The sequence below is a fragment of the Bacillus rossius genome, chromosome 7 (assembly GCF_032445375.1).
Source record: "Bacillus rossius redtenbacheri isolate Brsri chromosome 7, Brsri_v3, whole genome shotgun sequence".
Taxonomy (NCBI): Eukaryota; Metazoa; Arthropoda; class Insecta; order Phasmatodea; family Bacillidae; genus Bacillus; species Bacillus rossius.
In genome coordinates, this window is record NC_086335.1 from 9139704 (window position 1) to 9160945 (window position 21242).

At 36.1% G+C, this 21242-nt stretch overlaps 3 protein-coding genes across 3 annotated transcripts in view; 1 reads left to right on the forward strand and 2 right to left on the reverse strand.

The window, feature by feature from the left end:
- The window catches only part of LOC134534403 (SH2 domain-containing protein 5-like), a 1262753-nt gene that overhangs the window by 799688 nt on the left and 441823 nt on the right, over positions 1-21242 (reverse strand). The window lies entirely within an intron of this gene.
- On the forward strand, positions 13498-16298 carry LOC134533673 (uncharacterized). Its single transcript, XM_063371219.1, has 3 exons — positions 13498-13735; positions 14104-14195; positions 15566-16298. The coding sequence occupies exons 1-3, from the start codon at positions 13498-13500 to the stop codon at positions 16250-16252; spliced, it is 1017 nt and encodes a 338-aa protein (XP_063227289.1). The 3' UTR covers positions 16253-16298.
- Positions 13598-17014, reverse strand: LOC134533672 (uncharacterized). The gene is made up of 3 exons (XM_063371218.1): positions 16715-17014; positions 16445-16589; positions 13598-15206 (listed from the first exon to the last, which is right to left on the reverse strand). Exons 1-3 carry the CDS (start codon positions 17011-17013, stop codon positions 14397-14399), a joined length of 1254 nt encoding a protein of 417 aa, XP_063227288.1. The 5' UTR covers position 17014; the 3' UTR covers positions 13598-14396.

The following is a 21242-nucleotide window of genomic DNA, read 5'->3' on the forward strand; positions in this document are numbered from 1 at the left end:
GTAATGTCATCTTGGATTTAAGCGGTTTTTGTATTACATTTTATTATTTATTAAATGTTCTTTGCTGCTGTTGCCTTCATTGTATATGTGAACGATAATTATTGACTTGTGGTAATTGAAACACGCTCACCTTATTAATCATCTTGTTCGCATCTTGCTTATGCTTATGAAATATACTCACGTACCTTTTGATACCTAAGCTTAAAGTGAGTTTGTGATACTCATATTGTCCTTCTGTATCGTTTGTTCTATTGTATTTTTTTATGAAAAAAAATTCAAAGTAATTTGCTATCTATATGAGAAGTCTAATTGTACGCATCATGTTTCAAACAATACTACTCTAAATCTAATCAATCCTAGGCAATCATCTGTCCGTGACTTGCGCAAATTTGTAGTATGTTAGGAGTGCTCTTAATCCTAGATCACTGTAAAATTTGAAAATTATTACAATTGGTCACAGTCTAGTTGAGCGGCCAATATAAGTTAGACAGAACTTTCATCCAGAAGAGAGCTTCCATCCAGTTATTCCATTGGAGATTCTTTCTTTTGGCTTATGAATAAACCGATGAGGAACTTTCATGTGTTAGCCAATCTGGCTAATGGCAATGTCATTGATGGTTTTTTACGTCACATTTTTAAGGTCATACTACCTATATGTTCCTGCTATGACTTCTTGATGGTATGGTCGCTGGAAATACAACTATGCTTCTGTCGGAAAGGACGTGAGCTTGATCCACATTGCCATAAGTATAAATTTAAGTGGATATAAGTTACATCGTGTTTCTATTCTAAACATTTTAGTATGTTTATTTCCAGAAAGCATACTTGTCCGGGTATTTAAGATAAAGACCATCCAAAAACATTTAGCTTGAAGTTATTCTAAACTGCTTACACCTTAGGCAGGTAAAGTAAATGTTTCGAGAAAATAACATTTGAGCACTGCGAATGGAGAAGCAGTTTTCAGCAGTTTTTCATTTATAAAGAAACCTGAAATGAATAATTGGTCAAATGACTCAATTGCGTGAAAATTAACATTTGATCGGTATGTAATGAAACAGAGACCTGTTTATGTAATACCTTATATGGTTCGGCAGAAGCTGTAATCCGGCACCCATCGAGCCGCTACCCTTAATATTTCTTCTGTTGTATTCCGACTGTATACCTGGGCAGCCAGTTGGCATCACGGCGCTATTGGTTTACTGTTTCTGTCGGGTTCCATTCAAGTACAATGCTGCCTGTTTTATAGTGGGTTACATTTCGCATTTTAACACTTGGTGTTCTCGTTAAAACTGCATTGACTTTTGACAATCCCGCACTATCGCTAAACCGGCACGGCCGTGTTCTAAAACATGCCAACTAAATTCTTTTAAATTAATATTAAATCGTTGCTTGCTAACGACGAGGATCATTGCTGGAAAAAATTAAGCATCACTTTTTTCGTAATTTAAACTTCAGAGTTATACCTCTGAATATATGGAATAAGTTTGTGTATTGGCTTTTAGGATCCTATAGGTTATTTTTAATTTACCAAGAAAATCTGAATGATGGATTTATATTTTACACGAAAATAAATAAAAGTTTTTTTTTTTTTTTTTTTTGCAATTTTTATAATCGAGATGAACAACACATACCTACCTGAAATTGTAATATTTTCCAAATTACACATAATACTGATGAAAATGTTTGAAACACAACTAAAATACCAACTAATGAATAAAAAAGATCTTAAAACGTTAATTTTGTTTTTAGCTTTACTCTCACGCACATTTTAAAAATTGTTTTCTTGGTAGCTCGAGCTTCAATTTTAAGTGGCCAACCAGGCAGTTTTTCCATTTCGAATCACGATATTTATCTCCCCCAGACGAGGCTCAAAGTTTTCTCATTTTTGTTCAGCTAATGACCTGCCAAGGAAGATATCAGCTTTCTGAAGGGAAGTAGAAAGAAATTTCAATATTCTATTGGAACTCTCAAGATCTCGCACGGAGAAAACGAAACGAAGGGATTGGGACGTAAGTGCCAGTATTTCCCCCGAAAACACCAATAACTTTATCTTCTCACAGAGAAAAATTATATGCATTAATTTGATTTGGTATCTTGTTATTAAAAACAATTTAGAGTCAACAATTTAGCGAATGGTTAAACACATAATATTCAAAATTAACAAAATTACTTATGTATATGCCTTTATATATAACATGTTTTATTATTCAATATATTCTCTACCCCAAAAAACTGCGAAAGACATTAAAAAATTGTTGTTTATTCTCTAAAGCAGGATAAATAACTTAATTAACAATTTTTTTAAATTTACAAAAAAATCAATTTATAACGCGCTTAGTTATAAAGTATTTTTACCACATATTCAGGTTATTTCGATGCATTCTAAACAAAAATCCAACCACGCCTGATTTAAAGAATCAGTAATATTAAATTGTGTGTTATTAAATATTTCTGTTTAGAAAATAAAATATGTTTTTCAAGAGTTAAGTTCACGTGAATTTCCATCTACATATCATCAGCAGTAGTCAGAAAAAAAAAGTATAAAATTAAATAATATACACACAACTGAACTTTGAAACGTTTCTTTTAAAATATTTGCTATCCAGGCATAATAAGTGGAATGTTTAGAGTTAGCCTGCCGCAGTAGCAACCAACTGTCCTGTGTGCAGCACAGTGGATGGTTGTGGTTTGTTCAGGCGACTAGCGCAGTGTTGATGGTTTAGTAAGTGCAACGCCATGACCGACTTGACACTCGCAGCGGTGACCGATAAGCACGTGTTTGTGCGGGTGTTGCTAGAGGATCGCAGCTGACGTTGCACCGACTACGACGACCTCCACAGCAACTGGCCGAGACTGAGAGGACCTGCCCGGGATGGCGATGACGTCACACAGCTGGTCTGCGCCTGGCTCGCCGCTTCCCGCACAGCGCCTGAGCGTCGCGGGTCTGCTGCACCTGGCTGGAGTAGCCCCCTCCAGTTCACAGTGCGCTTTCCTCCACAAGCATTCCCTGCCACCTATAAACTAACGGGGAGCACTTCGTTTGACGTGATAACGTCTTATAAATCGATGAACGCCGGCTGCACGCACGAAAAATTGTCACGTTCCGCCTGAGCCGAGCGTGCAATAACCGGCCAACCACCGTGCGAGAAAATCTTATATAATATCAAACAGGTAAGAGCGGGCTTTTTAACTAATTGTTCGTGATTATATTTAAACAAATTATTTAAATTTGCAAAAACTGTAAAAAATATTTTAAAAATAAAAAGGATGCAATTTTTCATCAATGTTTTCTTATGACGTTATCTCGTAAAATTATCGTCCGTAAACCGACTTTACAGACAACACCCCCCCCCCCTTTTTTTTTTAACTACATAGCTTAGATAGTTAGATATACATGTTTTCAGAAACACATCAACATATTAGTAGGGTAAACCTGGGTAAGTTCGTGACATATTTTAACCGTTCGCTCACGGAAAAACCAACTGCTCTTTCAGTTCGAAAGTTCGTCGGTACCTAGCGAGGCATGTCTGTGTCCGGACTAACTAACGCAGGATTCCCCAAAATCGTTCATTTGTGCACAGTGATTTGTTAGTTTTTTCATGTTTGAATTTCAAGATGTGGTGAGGAAAGTTATTTACGGGTGTTAATAATTAGTTTTTGAAAAAACTAACAAAGTAGATAGGTAATTTTCTTTTTGTAAAATCATAGTATATATCGTTACGTTTTTTTAACACCATTAATTTTTCTTGCTAACTGAAAACTTATTTACCTTAGCAACACAAAGAATAATAATTTTAGCTTTTAGGAGAATAATTTTTCAGTGTCTTTCATTGTATTGTTTCATAATTTGTAACGACAGTGTAATAACTAATTCTGATTATTTTAATAATCATACCGATACTAATGCTTCTAGGTTACACTTTTAATTTAATTTCACATAAATTTAGGGTATCATGAAATAACCAAAGTATCACTAATTTACCACATACATTTCAATATATTTGTAAAGTGTAATTACAAATGTATTAGACACAAGCAAAAATTGTGGGTTTATTTATTTATTTATTTTTGACTATATTCAGTTACCAGTATCTTTCAGTCCTATGACATTAAACTCTTACTGAATTTTAACCAAAATACTAAGCAAATGATTTTCCAATCGACTTTGAATAAAAAATATATATTTGGTTATTTAGGAGCTCAGATGTTTTGATTTTATAACACCTGCATTACTAGTTTGTTTCTAAAGTGTGGTTTTGTCCGTGTTCATCAGATGGCTACAAAATATCAAAATTATTATAATCAAGACCTCTACAAGGCCACACAAAATTTAATAAATTGTTTCTCTGTGATCTCGAAAAAATGCAATGTTCCTTGGTCGAGGATCAGGGATGATATAGACTTGGGACACTGTTTACCAAAGCTTGGGAAACATTTTGCTTTGTCAACTGAATTAGAACAAAGAATTTACAAATATGTCATCGCAATGCAGGAAATTTGTTTATGATTGACCGTCATTAAAATTTGTAGACTTGCATACAAATCTGCAGTGATTTTTGGGAATAAACACCTTTTCAACAGTCAACAATGACAAAGAAGCAGCAGGAGAATGGTGGTGGAATGACTTCAAGAATCGATATGGCTTGACACTTCGGGTCCCAGAAAACATTGCTACACACAGATCATCAATGGCAAACAGATCAATCATCAATGACTTTTTCACAAGCCTGGATAATTTATAAAAAAAAGCTTAAAATCAATAACTCTCCAGATCAAATTTAGAAATGTGATGAAAAAGACTTGTTGTACGTTTCTAACCCTTCTAAAACGGAAACAGAAATTGAAAAAAAAATACCTATACGAAAGAACACATGCCGATTGTGGTGAAAATCACACCATGCAGGAGTGTGTGAATTTCAGTGGTCATTGGGTACTACCCATGATTATTTTTAAGGCTGTTAGAATAAATTATGATCTGCTAATGGATGACATCCACGGAATTTTAATTAGGCTCGTACCAAATGATTGGATCAATAGTGATCTCTTTCTTGAGTAGTTCTGGCACGTTATCAACTCCAACCCACCAAACAGGCCATTTGTCCTTCTAAAGGATTCCCATGTTTCACATATTTCGAAGTATGTCATTTCACTTGTGAAAGAGAATAGAATTCCTTCCTCACAAGATTTTTTTTTATCTGGATGTAGGAGTTTACCGGCCATTGGAGCAATCTTGGGGGAGGAGTCCCAGTAGACAAATGAAAGGAAATCCTGCACACAAAACAAGTCATGCTGATTTTAAAAGACAATTGAGACCAGCATTTTTCAGTGATTGTAGCCTTAAAACAATCATTTCCAGTTTTAAGAAGATAGGTATTTGCACAATAATCTCTAATTCTATCTCAGAAAAGGTCATATCTACATCAAAATTGAAAGGCACAACTCATAAACTAGCTATTCAAACATTTGAAGATGTTGACTCTCTATTTTATTTGCCACCCACAAGTGGCCTCTGAAAGAAAGATCCAAAGAAAAATTAAGGCTAAGAGATCCTAGAGCAAAATGCTTAAATCCACCTTAGGGAGAACCATCAATGAAAAGACAAAATGGTAAGATATGCAGGTTAAATTAAATTTAGTAGATAACGAAGCAAAGCATTACGGTTTTCAATTTTATTCACTCAATAGGGTAATCCTTTTACTACAGGCAGTCCAAAGAAGCTACTTCAGCAGGAGAGAAAGATAACTGCATGTGTGGAGTTTGTGGCAACAGTTAAAATTACGAAGCAAGGAAGAAAACTGGAGCCAAATGGGTTCAGTTTAGTTTCTGTTTGGTTTGGTATCACACTTAAATTCAAATATATTGTATGATGGCGAGGAAGACATGTGTAAAGAATGTCATGGCAATTTTGAAGAATATAAATGTGTTTTATTATTGTAATCCCTTTTTAATCAGTTTTGAAACTATTTTCCAATAATTTCTATGGAGAAAATTTGTTTTATTTTTACTTTTTAATTTACAGACATGGTTAACATAAAATGTTTTGTGTTTTGGAAATAAATAAAATAAATGGATATGCAAAACTTAAAAAATAACATATTAAAATCAATTTCATCTTACTAAAAAATTTTTCCTTAATATATTTAACAGAGTAAGAATATATCATGAAATTACGTAGTATATATAGGCCTACATCTAGAATAAACAATAGTTATAAATAACAATTCTAGTAAAATAAAATTTAAAATACATCAATACTATTGAACGCGATTGAGTTTCTTGTGCTGACATACTAACAATTGACTTGCATTTATTCATATAATTTAAACGATCAAAAATAGTGTTTTATCACGAGATTACCAAGAATTTCCCTACATGAAAACTTTTTTTTTTGCGAATTAGGTACTGTACATATGAAAAGAAATCTTTTGTCATTATCTAAACATTAATATAAACACACATTCAAAGTTATTTTACATAATTTGTAATATAAATTATAACCGCTGTAAAAAACAATACTCTAACTGCATCATAAAGTACAGACCTTTTAAGTAATAATCATCAATAATTATATTTACGAAACAATCATAGCAACATAAATAACGATTGGATATAAACATTTTCTCTCAAAAGAGCAGTGGTCGGATTTCTAAAGTTGTGAAGAGATATTTCTTTCAAAAAGACGGTTTTGAGCGTTATCTATACTAATATTATAAAGCTGAAGAGTTTGTTTGTTAGTTTGTTTGAACCCACTAATCTCAGGAACCACTCGTCCGATTTGAAAAATTCTTTCAGTGTTGGATATAACATTTATCGAGGAAGGCTATAGGCTATTTTATATTATCAATAACATTAGGGATCCTTACTAAAAGTCCAATTTAGAATCAAATGCGTTGGAGGGGGTTAGATACAACATGCAGTACACGTACGAAGTGTGTGTTGACAATGCCGCAGGCGCTATAAATTTATTTCCTATTGCCTATTAACATTGTTGCCATGCACTAGATGCCTTATCATTCTTAATTTTCCCATACAAGTAAAACACACCCGTGTGATGTTAAAAACTAAGCAATTAGTACCCTCATAAGAGTTCAATTAGTAATTAAATACTTTTTATCACTTTAAATCGCAAACCTAAAATATTGTTTTTTTTTCCTCCCTCTGTTTTAATTTGTTTTTTTTTCTTTTACTAGAATTATTTTTTAATTTTTAATTAATTTTCATTTTTCGGACCATCAATAATGTTCCTCTCCCGTTACAATTCTGACAAGGACTTGTATAAATAAATAAATAAATATATATATATATATAAGCGAAATACCACTCACTGACACACTCATCACGAGATCTCTAAAACTTTAAACCCGATTGACTTTAAATTTAGTATAGTTACTCATTTTGTGATGTAGACGCTCACTAAGAACGGATTCTGTGGAAATCCGATCCCAAAGGGAGTTTCGGTGGCGTAAAATATCAACATTTCCAGTTTTTGGTAGGAAATAACCATGGCAACGGCTGTTGCTTTGTTGATGCTTCATTCGTCTCTATGGCTGCGACTATTTCATTGTTAGTGCAGTCCTCATCACCGTTGAAATTTTGCGGGTACTTTAAATATCAAAAATTGCCCTTTTTTCAAGTATATATATTTTACAGACTTGATACTTCACAGTAATGTTCCTTACGTTGCGCAGGATGACATTTTCCGAAAATTAGATCCCATGGGTGGTTAAAACCAGGCAACAGTAGGTACTTTGTCTGCATGAGAACAAGATTTGGCATTGTTCATGCCTTCTGCGTCTCCATGGCAACGGGCATCGCGCGGCAGTGGCGTACCCACAAGGAGGGGCATGTATAATGAGCGGCGCAAGAGTGATCTGCCTGTAGACTGCCGTAGCGAAGTACGGGTACATCAGTTGTACGTTGCGAGCACGAGTCGGGAAACCATCGCGGCTATTCATTTTCTCTCCGGTACATTATACAGCATTGTAATAAATTTTTACTGAATTTTTTTAATTTACCATTACTGTAAATGGGAGATGTGGCTTAATTTTTTTCCTTTAGTATAGCAGTGCGAAACCAGGTCGGGCAGCTAGTCGGAAATATTACAGAAGCAAAACTCCAGCACATTGTCTGGAACCCGACCTCCGCAGTTGAAGCAGTGGCAACCCCAGGCACGGCAATGGACGGTTTGGTTGCGCCCGAAAGCTCACCATTCCATGCGGCCACGCTCGCCTCTCACCAACTCACACCAACTCTCATCAACGCTCATCAGCTCTCCCCAACTCACATCAACCCCCCTCAACTCTCACCAACTCTCATCAACTCTCATTAACTCTCATCATCTCTCATCAACTCTCACTAATTCTCACAGACTCTCGCGAACTCTCACCAACTCTCGCCAACTCTCGCCAACTCGCATTAACCCTTATCAATTCTCACCAAATCTCATCAACTATCAACTCTCATTAATTCTCACCGACCCTCACCAACTCTCGCCAACTCTCACCAACTCTCGCCAACTCTCACCAACTCTTGCCTACTCTCGCCAACTTTCACCAAGTGATCCCGGCGGTCTTACTGTGAGTCGGCGTGTTTCCTCGGGGTTCTCCCACTTGCCACGCTAGCGTTCCGTCGCCGCTCCACTGCCGCACGTCACACGTTGCATGTGCCACGTCACACGTGCTACGTCAGTGATTACCAAGCAAATACCTCAGGCAACCAAGCAAGGCGGGTAACATATTCAAATACCACGCTGTTGATGTTCTGAAGATGTCGCTTTTTTGTTTTGTTTTGTTCACTAGGAATACAAATGAGGTGGGAAGTATAACACGTGAAGTATTGGATGCCGTTCATAAGATGAAGGAAACATGTCATTATCGATTGTGTCCTATATATTTCATTATTAAATTAGTATCGGATTTAGGTAACACAGTGGAAGAACAATGTAAGAGCATTCTTGGAGATGCAAGTTTGTATCTATTTTTAACGTCTCAGAACGTTTCCTTAAAATAGGTAAACGGAAATTTGCAGACATCATGTTCAATTGTGGTCGATGATCACTTGTTTCTGGAGATGGAACGACCATGTGCTGTACAAGGACCGTGTGCTACTGGCCAGGCGGGACAGCAGTGAGCCCTGAGCTCAGGAGCTGTCCGAGGTCTCCCGTCCACCTCCTGCCGAGAGCCGTCCACTCGCCGGCTCGCCGTGTGTTGTTGTCCACGCGCTGGTTGCTGGGCGGTAGCCATGGAGACGGCACGCAGCCTCCAGTGTCGCGCCGAGTGCTCCAGTCGCACAGAGATCATTCCTTCAACTCAAAGTACTTAAGAACTTAAGAATTTTTCTTCAAGACATTTCACTTTTAAATTTCGTAGTGTCTATATGTATAAACGATTTAAAAAATCAGAAATAATTGTATTTATGAAGTAATTAAGAACGGAAATAGTTGTGGTATTCGTGGAATAATATCATGGTTGCAAAAATATGGTCAGTTACGTTACATTAGAGTACACAATTCTGGCACCCAGCGCATGCTCGATTGTCTATGCGTGATTTTTATAGATATACTAGATAATGCCTGGCATGCGTTGCAATGCCTCAATCAATTTTTTTTTGTAATTTTTTAAACGTATACTAAGCATCTCTCTTTATCTCTCTAATTCTCTATCTCTCTATGTATATCTCTATAACTCTCTCTATCTTTCTATTTATATCTCTATCTCTCTATATATCTTTCTAGCGGACCCGACAGACATTGTCCTGCCCAAATGTACTTTTTGTGAGATATGGATATGGCGGTAAGTATTTCTACGCTGGACATTTTGTATCTTCTCATTATACATACCCCTCCTCTTGGGCACGCCACTGCCGTTACCAAAAACCTTTCCCATGGTTACGCAGAAGGCAACAACAATGCAAAAGCCCGTTGCCATGGAGGCTAATTATCAACAATGCTTAGTTTTTTTTTTGCTTTTAAATCGTGTTTTTTTTTAGTTTTTCTTAATTCAGAATCGAGATAAAATATCCACCTGTGAATCTAAACCATCCTCGAATCCCCGTGAACTCACACACAAAATTTCATCAAAATTGCGTACAAACAGACAGACAGAAAAAGTACTGTTTTATTATAGTAAGATAGATAGATTATTCTTACATGTTCGCATCCATGCAGTATATGAAAAATCAGCATGCATAGCCCCACACCTATAACTATACGTATCTGCTGCCCACGACTTTTTCCGCATGGAATTTTGTATTATCTTGCACCATTTAGAAATTTAAACATTATAACATAACAGTTGATACAGTTGTAGTAGTTTTCTTATGTTCACAAATGATAATTTTTCTCACCTCTATTTCAGTCTTTGCAATAAAAATATGTTACTACCTAAATTTTGAGTAAATATGTTTCTACTTTCAAATGTAATGACGGGAAGACACTTCATAAAATGTCTTTGTAAACCACATTTACTGTTTTTTCCGTCTTGAGCTAGAATGTAAAGATTGTCTGTATTACTGACCCGCGAGCAAGCTACATACATTTCAGAGAGAGAGAGTGAGAGAAAGACACCTATTGAATGTCTATCTAACTAATTTTTTTGTGAGAGCATATTTTCATTAAATAAATCATGAAATCATTCAACGATAAAAGCTGTTTATTTAATTAAGCGGACGGGTTCGCCCCAATGAGAAAATTGACGCGGCGAGACCTCGTAGACATAGAGAAATGACACACACTCACTATTTGTGTGACTATGAAACATGATTTTTTTTCTGCAATTTAAATTGTAATATACAAAAAGGGTATTGAAAATTGAAACAAATATGGTAACACCATAAACTGTCAGGATCTTTATTTTTTTCTTACTCTCTACTTAGTTCCTTACAATAGCAAAACTTAATGGCTTCTAATAATGCGTTGCAATTTTTGCTTTTAAAGCGTGTTTTTTTAGTTTTTCTTAACTCAGAATCGAGATAAAATATCCACTTGTGAATCTAAACCATCCTCACTATTTGTGTGGCTATGAAACATGATTTTTTTCTGCAATTTAAATTGTAATATACAAAAAGGGTATTGAAAATTGAAACAAATATGGCGACACTATAAACTGTCAGGATCTTTATTTTTTTCTTACTCTCTACTTAGTTCCTTACAATAGCAAAACTTAATGGCTTCTAATAATGCGTTGCAATTTTTGCTTTTAAAGCGTGTTTTTTTAGTTTTTCTTAACTCAGAATCGAGATAAAATATCCAATTGTGAATCTAAACCATCCTCGAATCCCCTTGAACTCACACACAAAATTTCATCAAAATCGGTCCAGCCGTCTAGGAGGAGTTCAGTGACATACACACGCACACAAGAAATATATATATAAAGATTTTTTCAACATCTTTGTCCACAGAAGTTTTCAAACTTTTTGCTGTACTGTACATACTTTGAAGTGAGAAAAGCACAGCGATTTAAGTAACGAGATGTCCAAGTAACTTACTTAGAAATTGTCCTTAGTAGTTTTACAAAAACGGAGATATTGTGAAGTTTTTCTCGCCTTAGTGTCACAGCTGGAAGCGTTATTAAGGGGATCCCGCTTAGTCAGGGGTCAGCTTAGCAGCTCCACAGGGGGGAGGGCTCTCACTGTCTACACCTCTTCTTCTCTTCTCTGCCTCCCACCATGTTTCCCGCGCGACGATCATCTTTTTGGCCCAGCAATGTGTGCATTACTTTAGAAATATATAATTTTCATCAAATATCTCAATTAGGACAGTGAAGACACAGAAAGAAATTTATTTGATAAGTTTAACACTATGTTTCCAATGAAAAATATTTATCAAATATTCAATTATAACTTCTAAAAATCACGCTAAAAACAGCTCAGAAACAGTACTTTCAATGCTGATAAAACTTATTTAATCACAAAAATTAAAAAAAAAATCATTCACTAATAACGTTCCTTATACCTCTCTATATTTATTTAAAAATTTATTTCTTTTCAATATTAAAATGATGCCATTGAGACTTGTAAAAGCGAGACCCTGCAGCACACAATTTTAGCAGCTATGAAGAATCCTCTTAAAGTGCGACGCCCGCTGGTGCTGCTAGTGCTTTGGCGCAAGGCTGTGAACTGGCGCGCAGTCTTCTCGTCGTGCGTGGAGAAATTATGTGATTTTATAATGCGGAGAAATTAATATAAATGTGTAATGCTACTCCTTTTAGTGCTTTCAATAATCTCTACCTGGTATTTTATGTTGAAATAAAAAAAATACTCAAAATCACGTGTCATAGCCATTTTCGCTCTTCACACTTCTAAAAACACATTGTATAAACGAAATACAGAAACATAACTTCTCATTTAGGCTACTCTATACAGACATCACTCGTATGTCTGAAACTCTGCGCCCCGCATGTGAAACCAGGCGGACGGATCTGTTCAGGCGCTACTAGATATCTCAGTAACATCGTGCCGCAATCACAGTGATAGCATGGCGCGAAAAATATCACAAAAGTGAGTTTTTGATAAATTTAAACCTTTCCTTAATACAGTCTACCGTCGGGATCTTTGCGCAACCTAAATAAAAGCTAGTGTTCAAATAATACAACTCGTCCTGCAAAATGAAAGACTTATTTTTTCGTTGCTAACTAAACATTTGTAAGTCCCGGTGATACACTCAAAAGTATAAAAGTTTTAATTAGCCATACACGCTGAAACTTTTGATACTGAAGAGAAAAACATAGTGCCAATCCACTGTACTCACTCGTAACCTCAGACAAGGACACCAACAGGTTTATGCACGAGACAACTAAAGTTGGCCAGATTATTTGCTACAAGACCCTGGGTTGACAGTGACTGTGACTTTTGTCTTGCATGCTTTAAAAAAAATTATTTGCTGTTAAAGGAATGTTATAAATAGTGTTGTTGGTATTTTTCTACTCTTGGAACATGCATCGCTATACATAAATTATTTGCTAACCAGTGGCGTAGCTAGAGGGGGGGGGTGTTTAGGGGTTCTAACCCGCCCCCCCCCCTTTTAGCCACAACTTTGTTTTCTTAACTGAAAGCAGGTTAGCTTAAAGCCTGGGTGTCTTACTGCTATCACCGGCCACTGCACTGGAGGCGAAGAGTAAGCGAGCCCTACCGATTCTCCTTCCTTTCCCCTTCCCCTGTCACGAGCAGAAGCTATAAGGTTGTGATGCCGTGACGGGTCCCAAGCTATCAATATCTTACACCTATTGGATTTAACCAGCGCGGTAATTATAAGCAGGTGGTGACTGGGCTGCTAAAAGTGTAAAGCCGCGTACACACTTGCGCGCCGCGGCTGCAATGCAACACGCCACGAACAGGATTCGCCAGGTGTGTACGGGCCCTCGAACACGCGCCGAGCGTGCGCCGCGCACGCCACGAACCGCGCGCCGCGAACCGCCAGCTGTCGGTTTTTTCGACGAACACAAAGGGATTCGGCGCGCCAGTGTGGACGTGTTTGCAGCTCGCAGCGCACACGCAGCGAACATGGAGTGGAGCGAAGAAGATATGTTGGGCTTGATTGAAGTGTATAGAACACATCCTGTGCTTTGGGACCCAAGTAATAGAGACTACTACAAAAAAGCTAAAAAAATGGATGCGTGGAGAGACATAGCTGTTACAGTCGGGCAGTTAGAAGATGAATGCAGGAAAAAAATGATTAGTTTGCTGTCGTCGTACAGAAGGGAGAAGTCAAAAGAAAAAAACACAATAGGGACTGGTAAAGGTAAGATTTTATTATACTTCTCATTGCAAGTAAATTAATGTTAATTTTAGGTTTCACAGTATTTTGCTGTACCGTCGTTGAATACCACATTTAGTAGTTAATACGTAGCTCTTATATATAATAGAAATTGTTGTTATCAGTACATTAAATGTACATTAAATGTATTGCATATTGTATATGTTTAATAGTTTACACTACCTTTAATTGAATGAAACTGCTGAACATAGAACAATCAATGTGTTTATATAACATGACAAATTATATCCTAATTTTTAATACTTTTTAATTAATTGACACACCTGAATATAAAATAATTATTGACATATTTTTAACAAAAAATTATGTAATCCTGGCGCATGTTTTTGCAGGTACTTCCGAAGTGTATACCAGCCGATGGTTCGCCTACGAGTCGTTAAAATTTCTGGAAGGCAGAGATAAGCCACGGCCAACAATGAACACGGTAAGCTCAACATTTTAACAGTACATGTTGATAGTTTTTATAAGTATGATTAAATGGCGAGAGATGTATCTTGGCCTTATGTTTTAAATTATTTAGCCTTAAAATGGAAGATAGTAAAAAAGTGGATATAATACCATCAAATACACTTATGTGTCTGCCAACACCATTGTAAACCTCTCGAATTAGGCACACACGTTAGTTTCAAGCATATGACTTCTGCCACGATATCGCACCTTCTTTAACGCAGTAGTCTGCTAGTTCATCCCTTATTTTTTGAAAATGGGCAGAGGATCTTCTAGGAATACTTCTTAATGGAACCAGGGATGTCATATTTTCATCCTTTCTCCAGGAACCTTCCGTCAAGACACCACCTTCCTCGTAGTCCATTAATTCTTGCGGTGTGTATAGGTTTGTTGAATGCCGTCTTAAATGATTGTGCAGATGTATAATCGCAGTAACGATTAATTGAACTTTCTCAGGTTCCAGGAGGATTGGTTTTCTTAAAACCCTGAATACTGAACTTGCTATTCCGAAGGCATTCTCTACCACTCTACGGGCTCTGCTTAGCCGATAATTAAATATTCTTTTACAAGAACCCTTCTCTAAATCTCCAGAGTAAGGTTTCAATATATTTTCTCCAAGGGCGAAAGCATTATCAGCTGCAAAAAAATACGGCACTTTCATCTGTCGTCCAGGAAGTTCTGTTGGAGATGGCAACCCCAAAGTTCTCTTCGTCATCATGTCATACAGTTTACTGTTGTTAAAAACTCCCCCATCCGAAATTCTTCCTTGGCATCCCACATCAGCAAATAAAAAGTTGTAATTTCCATCTACCAAAGCAAACAATACAATACTAAATTGTGATTTGTAGTTGTAAAACTCGCTGCCAGAGTTCATTGGAGACTGTATAATGACATGCTTGCCGTCGATAGCTCCCACACAATGAGGCAGATTCCAAAGATCTTCAAACACCTTCACAACTTCCATCCACTCCGCGGGATTTTTGGGGAGCTGAAAGGATAGATACATACATGATAAGACAATAGTGGTCACAGACATAATATTTCTGTATGACCTCTCACATGAAAATCAGGTTACTTCATTTTCATTTGAAATTTACCTAGGAAAACAGATTCTTTTGGGAACTATTTAAATCGTATTTTTGTGCACTGTTAAGAGAAAGTATTTAATATGAAAATATCCACATTTGTTTTCGATGAAAATTTACATTCCCTCACAAGTATTGCCCTTTGTTTTCAAATATTGAAACTTTCTGTACTGACAAAGCTAAGAATTTTTACTGTAGAGGGATTATGTAATAAATACTTTTATCGCAAGTATATTTATGTTTATTAATTATTATGTTTAAGGAGCCGGTGATCATTGAAGGAAACCACGTCCATCAAGAACTGAATGTGCAAAATGAAGACCAAGAATTTCTTTCTCCAAGTGCACCTAAGCGAGCAAAAGGAAGGCAACAGGGTGATGGAACTGCACTGCTAGCGGATGCTGTTAGCATTCTACAAGCTACTGCTGGAAAATTCAACATGTCTCCTGAACAGAGCGAGATTAAAACATTTTGCGCATATTTATCTTCCAAAATGGCGACATTTTCTTCAGCTACAAGATTGGGGGTTCAGCACGCTGTTTATGACATTTTGATGAAAGCAGATCGAGGTTTGTTTGAAATACCTACATACAACTATGGTCAAGGTCAACTATTTCATTCCAATGCACCTGAAAACTATTCTACTCGCATGTATATGCAACAGCCAGCTTCCCACTCATCAACTTCATCAGTTTATCTTCCTGCTCAACAACAACAACAACAACAACAACAACAACAACAACCCTTTGAGCCAAATCTGTCGCAGTCTTCTCCAGCTGGTCGGTCCCCGACACAAATGACTCCACATGCACAAGTTACTATGCTACCTAGTGCCTCGGCTACAAGTATACAAACAAATTCAAGTCACACCATTTCACCGCTGGCGTCAATGCAAAGTCCTTTATCGCATTCATCTCAGTGTTCTGATGATTTTAATGACTGTGTGTAAATTGCATCACAATTTTTGTGTTAATTTATTTATTTGTTTATGTGAACTACTCTGATTTAATTTGAATTTAATGAGTACATTTATTTAATTTTTCTTTCTTACATCATTTGAGTACTGTATTTTTGAAAATATCGTTTTATAAATAAAAACTTAAGCAATAAGAACGTTTATTTGTTCTAACGTTCAACTTACCTTGATATTTTCTTTCAACACTTCAATTAACGCTGAGCAGACTTCTGTTACTATTCCTCCTATAGCCTGCTTTGAAATTCTGAACAGATATTGCAGACTTGAGTACGAGTCTCCTGTCGCTAGAAACCGCAATGTCACGGCTAACCTGGAACATTAAAATTGAAAACCTGTGTACTTAAACATATTGAACATTAACACTTTTAATAATGCTGACAGGGAAATTGCTGTCAGGCATTAGTACAAATTGTAAACAATTCATAGGCTACTTACCGATCTTGAATAGTGATCGGTTCTCGCAAGTGTGTTTCCTTCTTACAGATTTTTGGTCCAATTTTAATCAATAAATCTTCAAAAGTAGTCGGGCTCATTCGTGTGAAATTTTTGTATTGGCCACTTATTTCCTGAGCTTTCAGGACTCCTAACATCTGGTTAGATACACGATCTTTAAAAAGATTTGAGCACCACCATCGTCGAGATCGACGCTTATGTTTTCGTTGCATACAATGGTAAGCAGCTATTACAACCACAGCACTGCTAACGAGAAGAATTTCGTCTTCCTCGTCGTACATGACCGGCTGAACTGCGGTGTTCGTTAGTCTCAGGTGGTTCGCCGGGTGCGCGGCGCGCGCTCGCGGCGCGCTGTGTCGCTCCGCGCCGCGCGGGTGGCGCGCGTTTCGTGTTGCATTGCAGCCGCGGCGCGCAAGTGTGTACGCGGCTTAAGGATCGCTGTGTGTGTATAGAATTGAGACGATGGCATGGTGTCATGTAACGCTTCAAGCTAAAGCTAATTGTTTCCAGGAATAGGCCAGTTCTGCCGAAACCCAAAGCCTTTTTATTCATTTTTTTTGTACTGTCGAGCTTCGAGCATGATTTATGATTTTGAGTGGACAAGGGCAAGGCACTTCGATTAATTAAAATATCTTTAATTAATTTCTTAATTCATCACCCAAACAATTTTTTATTAAAAATAAAAATATTTTTATCATTGCAATATTTGAAGTTAAGTACCGAAAACTTCTCAAATAGCACTATTTTACACCTTAAAATCCAAAATTTACCGGGGGAGGTGGTTTAGACCTAGCTTCTTAACCCCCCCCCCCCATACCCAAATCCTTGCTAAGCGACTGTTGCTATCTTATATCATATTTTGTTGAAATGTTTGTTTATACGTAGGGCCTAATAATACTAAATAGTACTAAAGTGAGTGACAAACTGGTTGTCGTGACCAGTTCAATGTAAAACATTTAAAACCTGTTCAAATGTTATTTGCATAAATAGGCTGCCAATGCGCAAATTGCCAGTAGACCTAGTGTTTACACAGCACACAGGTAAATTACTTAAATATAAATTTTATTGAAACATTACATTTTCTATACGATGACCCATGATGAGATAGATCACGCCTGTAGTGGCTCTTTTACTGAACTGATTAATAAATGTCATTAGAACTATCAAAAACATGTGTCACGGCACAAGAAGTAGGCACAGTGTTCATGGCATTATATCTTATATCGATTTTAATGTGCAGATTTTAAATTAAAATTGTTAAATATTGATTAACAAGTACGTACACGAATCAATAATATATTAACGAATTAATAATATATTTACTGCATAAAATAACATATTAACTGATCATTGTCTTTGTATCCATTATCTTTGTATCCTGTTTCTATTACAGCGAAGTAAAATTTCTAAATAAACGCACGTGTCATTGGTGTTACGTAAGCTGATTTTTCCAGCTATTTTGCCATTCGCATAAGGATAATCCGTCTAGCCGTCAATCATCGCTACAACGGATACAACTGGATTAATGTTATACGATATATACATTATTTTACATTTAGTTTCAAAAATATGCCTTTCAGAGATGAATTTGAATAGTGTCAGACAAAACATAAAATAAATTAAATTCTAAATTTATGCTAGTTAATTCTTGTGGCTATTATGGTTGATAAAACTATATCATGTTTTAATTGTCAGTTGACAGGTGACCCACACATTTTTTAGAAACTTCTAAACTAAGATTGTTTAAGGGCATAGTCTTAACGCCTTTTTTTCTTAAATGGATTGCGACTATGGAAAAAAGGTCAGTATGGGCTGCGATAAGTATATGACTTTTTTTTAAAGTACCTAGATATGACTGAACCTAATCAAATATACCAAGAGAACGTCAAAATAGGTTTGCGCAGCGTAAGAAATATTTTTCCAGAGAATCAAACGCAAGAACTTAATAAACAAACCATAATAAAATCATCAAATTAATGTTGGTACTAATAAATAATCGATAACATTCAGTTAGGTGAGTACTTTTCATTTACGTACTTTAGAATATTGCAGGAGATTTTTTAATTTTAAATAATTTTTTAAGAAAGAATCATTACCACAAAAAAGTTGTAAAAAATGTACTAATAATTCGTATTGTCAGAAAATCTACGCGTAGCAAGCGGCTCTTAAAAGCACATTAGGTACTGGTACTGCCATCTGTGGAGAAGACCAGTAACTGTTGCGGATCGACAGAGCGTTGAGAATCGATTCTCGCCCGGCTGCTCCTGCCATCTGTGCCGTGGCAGACCAATCTCTATCGAAAGACCGCATAGTGGCATCTGCCGATGCTTTCCACACTAACTACATGCCAGGCGGCTTATTCTAAGTATATCGTTACATCCATTGAGCCATCTCAATGTCGAGTTCCCTCGATAGGTTTTTTTTTTTAACGACAGAAAATATCGAGAGCAAGTCTTATTATATCCTAAGTAGGTAATCGTTATGACGTTACAGTTGCTGGGTTAAGTTCGGGTTTTTTGTTTTCCTCTTTTCCTCTGAGACGTTAGAGTGGGCATGACGTCACAGCGGCAACGTAACGAATGAAAAATAACTTATATATTTCTTAAGTATTATCCCTCTACAGTATTTGGTATTATAATTACATTGTATTTTTCTGAAACGCAATATGTGTTGCATTAAAATAAGTAATGATTTTTAGAATCAAAATTGTTTTATTGGGTAGAACAACGATAAAGTGTAGTTATAAACTTACGTGATTAAAATTTTTAGTTTACTACTGTGATTGTATAGCAGAATAAAAGCAAAATTGGTTTCCTTAAACACGTACAATACCTAAGTAGTAACAGAAAAACAACCAACGCAGTGGCCGACCAAAGAATCTGCTTATCTATGTAAACATAAACATATTGCTGTCAAATAACAAAAACTTAAAAAAAAGAAGATATTAAACTACGAAAAATTCAGCCGTTTCTTCTAAAATTATTTAACTAGCGAATTAATGTGTGATACTTTATAATATATACTTCACTTACAAGAAATTGAAATTAAGTTGACTTATAGGTATTTACAAAAAATACTGTGTAATTTTCGACTTAACGAGATCAAATTTTCCTTGTTATGCAATTTTGGAAATTCAGTCAAATTACAATATAAACAGGTTATATAGGAATTCGTGTCTGCTTTGATGTACGTAGGTATTTATGATTTCATCTTATAATTACATGTAGTTAGCTCTAAAATTCGCAGTAATAATAATGATAATTTAATCTAGAGTTCAAAATGCCACCGAATAATTATTTATATATGTTATTTGAGAAACTGTTAATAAAAAGCGAGACAAAGAAACAAGCAAAATGTAAGACAAAATAAAATAAAATTCTAAGTGAAAGAAAACAATTTCTTATTTTCAATTGCCAGGTGTATAGTTTAAGCATAATTTATTGATGTATAATCATTTATTAATAAATGGTGTTTCGTTTATAGATAAAAACATGTATTTAAGTTATTTGACTTGTGTTTTGATTATTTATTATTGCATACTGCCTACCAGGATGATAAAAGGAAAACAATGGACTGATATATTAATTAAAATTAATATAGCAAATAGATAAACAATTTTTTTTTTCAATTTTTGCATGAAGTGCAATATGTTTAATGCAACAAACAGCTAAAATGATTTCAGCGAAGGCACTTGAACCATATCAAAACCCCAAATGATTTCAAGGATCGCGTTCTACCTAATGCGCTACAGATACACAGTTTAATGAGGCAATTTTTCTTGCGTTTTATACAAATTTGATTATTTGTATCCATGACTTTTTAAGTTTACATAATTTATCTCAGCGTAGTTCCACTATCACAAAGTTTCATCTGGCACACCAAAACCATTGAATATATATAACTTATAGAAGTCGCGAGGGGATAGGATTTATTATTCCAATTTTCGGATCCAAAACTGAGGTAGTTGTTAGCTCCGCCGCTAGACAGCTCTTCTTTCCACAAGAGGGTACTCGTAGTTACCAGCTTCCACGCCAGAGCGCTGTAGCGTCGCTTTTTTCAAGGTCGTGCGCGTAATTCTCTGTTTCACTCTATCGAGAGGCGGTGCCTTTTGTTGAAATCCGAGCGCTTAGATATCGGCGGGCGCAACTGAATTGGAGGAGTACGGCCACCGAAAAAAAAAAAAAAAAAAGTGCGGTTAAAAGATGCCAACATCAAAAATTAAGTTTTAATAATAAGAAAACTACAGAAATTTCTTAAAGCGTATCAGATTGGAATGTACAGTATAGTGTACATTCCCACTGACATTCGTGGTTCAGAATTTATAAAATGTTGTGTTAACGGAGTGGCGCATTGAGTAAAATGGCAAAACATAATTTGGAATAATTCTTGACAACGTTGAATGATTTTGGTAGCTATGAAACAACTATGGCTGCGATGACTGTTCAAACGCGTGCACGTGTTGTTATTAGTAACAGAAACTAATGGTATGATGTCATACTTTGTGGCTATG

Coding starts and splice junctions, on each gene's coding strand:
- LOC134533673 (XM_063371219.1), top strand. CDS start 13,498: ATGGAGTGGAGCGAAGAAGATATGTTGGGCTTGATTGAAGTGTATAGA. Junction 13,736..14,103: donor CACAATAGGGACTGGTAAAG/GTAAGATTTTAT, acceptor ATGTTTTTGCAG/GTACTTCCGAAGTGTATACC. Junction 14,196..15,565: donor CACGGCCAACAATGAACACG/GTAAGCTCAACA, acceptor ATTATGTTTAAG/GAGCCGGTGATCATTGAAGG.
- LOC134533672 (XM_063371218.1), bottom strand. CDS start 17,013: ATGTACGACGAGGAAGACGAAATTCTTCTCGTTAGCAGTGCTGTGGTT. Junction 16,590..16,714: donor CCGATCACTATTCAAGATCG/GTAAGTAGCCTA, acceptor TTAATGTTCCAG/GTTAGCCGTGACATTGCGGT. Junction 15,207..16,444: donor TGTTGAAAGAAAATATCAAG/GTAAGTTGAACG, acceptor CTATCCTTTCAG/CTCCCCAAAAATCCCGCGGA.